At 33.0% G+C, this 6,336-nt stretch overlaps 1 protein-coding gene across 1 annotated transcript; it reads left to right on the forward strand.

Annotated features, from left to right (window-relative positions):
- The first annotated feature begins 1,576 nt into the window (after window positions 1–1,576).
- Window positions 1,577–4,750, forward strand: tnfrsf18 (tumor necrosis factor receptor superfamily, member 18). The gene is made up of 7 exons (XM_087801831.1): window positions 1,577–1,719; window positions 1,777–1,902; window positions 2,137–2,268; window positions 2,359–2,446; window positions 2,510–2,580; window positions 2,656–2,778; window positions 4,384–4,750. Exons 1-7 carry the CDS (start codon window positions 1,593–1,595, stop codon window positions 4,515–4,517), a joined length of 801 nt encoding a protein of 266 aa, XP_087657957.1. The 5' UTR covers window positions 1,577–1,592; the 3' UTR covers window positions 4,518–4,750.
- The last annotated feature ends 1,586 nt before the right edge of the window (window positions 4,751–6,336 follow it).

Raw genomic sequence — 6,336 nt, forward strand, 5'->3', positions numbered from 1 at the left:
AAAAGACAATGAATTTTATAAACGTGTCTATCAAAGACAAAACATTTACAAATTCCCTTTTATATTTTTTATAATAGAAAACATTACTAAGTGTTTTTGGGTTTAAAAAATGTTTTATATAATCACAAAACATGCTTTGGAATCCTGATAACCTACATTTATTGTGTTGTATTTATTAAAACCCAATTAAGTTTATAAACATGTCTATAAAAACATTTACAAATTCACTTTTTATATTAATCAATACAAAACGTTACTAGTAACACAAGTGTTTATTTATTACATTTTAATCTTTTTTTTGTTATATATTCACAAAGCTTTGGAATCCTTATAACATACACATTTGATTATTTGTGGCACTAAAAACACCATGATGTCTAAAACATATTCAAATTAACTTTAATATTTTTATCAGTTTATACAAAACGTTACTAATAATAAAAGTGTTATTGTTTTAATGAATTATTTGTGGCACCAAAACACCATGATGTCTAAAACATATTCAAATGAACTTTCATATTTGTATCAGTTTATACAAAACGTTTCTAATAATAAAAGTGTTATTGTTTTAATGAATTATTTGTGGCACTAAAACACCATGATGTCTAAAACATATTCATATTAACTTTCATATTTGTATCAGTTTATACAAAACGTTACTAATAATAAAAGTGTTATTGTTTTAATGAATTATTTGTGGCACTAAAACACCATGATGTCTAAAACATATTCAAATTAACTTTCATATTTGTATCAGTTTATACAAAACGTTTCTAATAATAAAAGTGTTATTGTTTTAATGAATTATTTGTGGCACTAAAACACCATGATGTCTAAAACATATTCATATTAACTTTCATATTTGTATCAGTTTATTCAAAACGTTACTAATAATAAAAGTGTTATTGTTTTAATGAATTATTTGTGGCACTAAAACACCATGATGTCTAAAACATATTCAAATTAACTTTCATATTTGTATCAGTTTATACAAAACGTTTCTAATAATAAAAGTGTTATTGTTTTAATGAATTATTTGTGGCACTAAAACACCATGATGTCTAAAACATATTCAAATTAACTTTCATATTTGTATCAGTTTATTCAAAACGTTTCTAATAATAAAAGTGTTATTGTTTTAATTAATTATTTGTGGCACTAAAAACACCATGATGTCTAAAACATTTTCATATTAACTTTCATATTTGTATCAGTTTATTCAAAACGTTTCTAATAATAAAAGTGTTATTGTTTTAATTAATTATTTGTGGCACCAAAACACCACAAAATCAATAAAAGTTTCTATAAAAGACAAACATTTTTAAATTGAACTACTAAACTACTAGTTTTTGTTTTCATTTTTCTAGTTTTAACTCTGATACTGGCACTAAAACATCATGAAACAAACAGTATAAGCCATAAAAAAAAAGGTATCATGTTATTTCTGATGGTGAAGATTGTGACGACACGATAACATTCAGCTCCAGTTTCACAACCGCTGTCGTCGGCGTGGGAACCACAGGCTGTCATCGCACACGTCAGCAGACGACCACACTTAAAAGCTCAGCCTCGCGAGCTCAGCGCCGGACACCATGACTGCTCTTCACACCTTGTTGACTTGTGCGGCGCTGCTGAGCGCCTGGACCTCGGCAGACGCTCTGGACTGCGGGAAGACGCAGAGAGTCGACGACGGACGATGCTGCGACCTCTGCCCTCCAGGTAACACATATTCGAAAGCCGCTTCATTATTTGGAGTTAATCCTCGTTTCATTCAAGGGCAGTTCATGACGAATTTCTGTACGAAGAAAAGGAATACGGAATGCAGTCCGTGTCCTAAGGGAACTTTCTCCAGAGCTTATGGTTCGTTCGACAGATGTGAGAAATGCAAGTCTTGTCCGCAAGGTAAGAACACATTTTCTTTGCTAAGAATCCAAAAAAAGGTCAAAGGTAACTTCTACAAATACATGGTTTTTTTTCACATTAAATATAATACATTAAAGTACGTATTGGCTATTGGAAAAAAAACAATTTTCATCAATAAAGTTTAACCTTACCTTACCTTACCTTAAAAATGGAGATCTTTTGTCAGAGATGTTTTCTTGGAATCCTCAGGGGTTGTACGTTTTCTTTCAACAGGACATTCGGCCAAATGTTCCTCGACCGCAGACGCCAACTGTACTTGCCGCTCTGGTTTCCTGTGCAGCAACAGCGTCTGTTCGAGCTGCCAGGAAAACCCGTGCGCTGCTGGGGAACGAGCCGTCCGGACAGGTAGGAAGTGGTTTGCAGTGAAACCAACTGAGCTACATAGAAACCCCCCCCCCTCTTTTTTTATTTTTATTTTGTCTTCTTCTGCTGTAGGTCAGAGCATCTATTCCTACCACTGCGACGCTTGCAAAACTCACGAATACTTGGACGAGAAAGTCGGGATCTGCAGGCCGATGACAAAGTAGGGATTTGTTGCCATCGATGTGTTTTTTCGGTCAGAAAAATTGAAACGTTGGGTCTTCAGGTGTCAGACGTTTGGCCAGAAAGAGCTGTTTGGAGGGAACACAACTCATGACGCCATATGTCGAAGACACGGTATTTGTAAACGATAAACAGTAAAGTGACTTTCCTTCCCTTTATTAACGCCGATATTTCTATTATTTTCCCCAGATGGCAGCGAAGGATATTATCTGATCGTGGTTGTAGTGTCTTGTTGTTTCGTCCTGGTTTCTCTCACTCTGTTTGTGCTTCTGACTCAAAAGTGTGTCAAAAACATACGGAAGCAGAAAAACAGTAAGTGTTTGTCGTCTTGTATCTTTTTTTTAATTGTATTGTTTTTATAACCACTCTGCCTTGTCCAGGCAACAGAAATGCTTAACCCTTGTGTTGTCTCTGGGTCAAGGTTGAACGACCTGAAGCCAGGGAAGGTCGTTCACCTTGACCAAAAGACAACACAAGGGATACCACAAACACATTTGTTTTCAGGGCTTTGGGTCCCATTGACCCTGAGATAACACAAGGTTCAAACGGTACTGTTTATTTCAAGATACAAAAAGTTGGTGATACCAATTTAAGTCATTTAATACACTTAAAATAACACTACTTACTGCATCAACGTGTGCGGTTTCAGGTATAACTATTAAAAGAATGACGTTTTTGTTACGATTTGATTGAATTAAAACATAATTAAATTCATCATTGAAACTCAAATGAGGTCAGTAGATTGTTTTTCCTTTAAAATTTGGTTTACAAATTGTCTGGAATCTAATTCCAACTGTGATTCGGGAAATTTTCTATTAAAATAAAAATAAAAATTCTGTAACTTGTGACACGTTCTATAAAAAACAAAATAGTCCAATTGTTTAAAGCTGGTCATTCTTAATTATTAGACATTGACTTGTCAATCAAACGCCTGACCCTTCCTCAGAGCTCTTTCCTGATGCCCAGAGAAAAAGTGTGACTTTTGATTTTAGTTTGACTTTTGCATCAAAATGCAGCGAGAAAACAACGTTTTGAGAACAAAAAAAGTATTTATTATCATCAGTTTTGTGTACGTTTTGAAGAAACAGGTTAATCGTATATAGATTAATAAATGAACATTGATTATATTAAGTGAAATAAAGGAAGCGTTTTGGGGTTTAAAACCAATATAATTTGAAATACATTGAAATTGACCTTTTGGTATTTCGTAGTATAAGTTTCTATGTAGTTATGCTATGCTAGCCTGGTAGCGCATCAATAATACATGAACTAATACTAAGTTTATTCATATCTATAAACCATGTTATTAACAGAAATACAAATAAATAAAAATGGGTGCAACTATTTAAAAAAAGAAAATATATATTTTTTACAGATGTATTGTTGTTAGCTTAGCATTACTAGCATTGCTGCTTGTCTAGACAGAACTTTCCTCCAACAAGGAAATACTTGTTAAACTGAAAAAAGCTTAACATCTTTATACTGAATCAATAACGACACAATGTTATTTTATTCTTTAAGAAGTAAAGCAACCACAAATTGGTTTGAAAAAGTCTATTTACATGTGTATAAAAACTTGTATATTTACTTTTAGTCTGCAACAGGAAGAGTGAGTCTGAATGTCAATCTAAATGATTGACGAGTTTGACACCTACGATGTAGAGGAATACTTGTTGATGTATTAAATGTTGCCCTGAGGTCGATATATACTTTCAGTTTGACTCACACAGTTTCAGTTATGATTAATAAATGATTGTATTTGATCATGAATCAGTCAGTCGTGGTTCAGACCGAGGCTCAAGTCTCCATTATAGCTATAATTTCATGTGTTCCACCAGACTTTGATCGGATAAACCTGTGTTGAAAATACCTATCGAGGCCTCGTAGAAGTCTCATCGGGATGGTTGATGTTCACAGAAATCCTGGGGTTCCACACCAGCGCCTGCGAGTGCCACCTGTCCAAGGAGGAGAGCGGGAACGACCTCAAGTTCCACGACGACTCCAGGTCCAGCGGCAGCCTTCTGCAGCTCCAGACCATCACCCTGGTCTAACTGTGACACGTTTGACGTGTGTTACATTGTGTCTATACTGTACATAGAAATCAGTTGTAAACGATTTCCAAAGAATTATTCTTTTCTTAATGTAGTTCATGTGAACCATAGTTTTTGATTGATTGGTTGTCAAATATGAAATGTATGTTTTTGTGTGTATTGTTTTTTTTTTTTAATGAAATGCTCTCTGTTATGTGTATTTCCTATGAAGATGCATTAAAGACTGAAAGAACTTACAACATAATGTAAAGTATTAACTATTATAACCATGAAGAAAAAGTCTTGGCTCGACCACATAGGAGGAGCTAAAAAACAAGCATCTAAAAAGCAAGTAAAATAAATCATGTTAAGTCTCTCTTGAAAATTAAATGCAGAGTTTAGTCGTCTTCTGAGCTGGTAGATCCTAAACTTTACGCCTATTAGAGTGACTTTTGCAGTAAAAAAGCTCACAAATGACTTACTCACAAATGCCCCAAAGGTTAAATCTCCAAATTGGTTTGAAATTTTCAATGGATAAAGTTTAAATTTGCTCTGGAAATATTGCTTGAGTGTGTTAGAAAAAGGCTTTTTTCATGTTTATTAAAGACCAAAAAAAGGTAATTTCTGAGTAAACAACAACTAAAAATGATGTTAAATGTTAAACTATGAAATAGTAAAATGCTTTTTTTAAAGAAAGGCTCAAATGTAATAAGCATAGTTTGTATGTGTGGAGTGCGGTTGTAAAACGCTGCAGACTCGCCTCAGTCGGGCCTCATTCTTGGTCTCTGGGCCTCATTGTCAGTTTCCTTCAGGTACTTTCCCCAAACTATTTTAGTCCATTTGTCTCAACAAGAGTTAATTTGCAATGGTTTATTATGTACTAATGTCGTAGTACATGGTGGCACATAAGGGTGAAAACATTACACTTTCCTTAAAGACACTGTTTTATACACAGTATATTTTTCAATTATCTTTTTTAAAAAAGTTTAATTTGAACTCAGAGTTAGTGAATATGTTTGGGAGATTGTGATTTAGTTTCATATTTTTTTTCAATTTGTTTCAGGAAAATTGTGATTTTGTTTTAGAGTTTAAGTTTTAAAATTGTTTTCTCTAAAATTCCATTCAACATTAAACAACAAAATATAAATAACATTTTCCAAGACTTTCAAAAAATGAAAGTGTACCGGTGACGTCAGAATATTGAATGGTTGAATTTAACATTTCAATTTCACTATCAGACCCAAAAACGAATGTGTTTGTGGTATCCCTTGTGTTGTCTTTGTGCCAGGGTAAACGACCTCCCTGGCTTCCAGAAATAAATATGAATTTTAACCATGAAGGGTTGAAAAAAATGACAACACTTAATTATTACTGTTTTTTATCAAATCAATTATTTGTATATTAGAATATTTCTTTTTTATACAGTCGAATTTTTTTATTTTTTTATTCTTACTTCCCATAATTCATAATGAAATCGTCATTAGTATCTCAGTACTTTCTTTTGTTGATGTATAGTTGCACTATTATCCTTATAGTTATCTCAACATTTTTATAGTGAATTTAAAAGACTATAAATTCAAAATGTTGAATTAAAAAATGTATTTTTTAATAATTGGAATTGGAATATGAAGCTATATATATAAATATATACTAAATATAATTTTTAATTCAATAAAGAAATGATTGCATTTAATTATATATTTTTAAAATGCTTAAAATAATATAAATAAATTACATTTAAAAAAAACGTCTCCACAAGAATTGACAATTTGGTGCAGTACCCGCGATGAGCGCTGAGGGCGCTGCGCCTCGCACTGCGGTCATGTGACTCTCGCTCAGA

The sequence above is a fragment of the Callionymus lyra genome, chromosome 10, assembly GCF_982586985.1.
Source record: "Callionymus lyra chromosome 10, fCalLyr1.hap1.1, whole genome shotgun sequence".
NCBI classification, from domain to species: Eukaryota; Metazoa; Chordata; class Actinopteri; order Syngnathiformes; family Callionymidae; genus Callionymus; species Callionymus lyra.

Excerpts from the sequence above, each read along its gene's own strand:
- tnfrsf18 (XM_087801831.1), top strand. The coding sequence starts at position 1,593 with ATGACTGCTCTTCACACCTTGTTGACTTGTGCGGCGCTGCTGAGCGCC. Across the intron at positions 1,903-2,136 it reads ATGCAAGTCTTGTCCGCAAG|GACATTCGGCCAAATGTTCC; the intron begins GTAAGAACACAT and ends TTCTTTCAACAG. Across the intron at positions 2,269-2,358 it reads GGAACGAGCCGTCCGGACAG|GTCAGAGCATCTATTCCTAC; the intron begins GTAGGAAGTGGT and ends CTTCTGCTGTAG.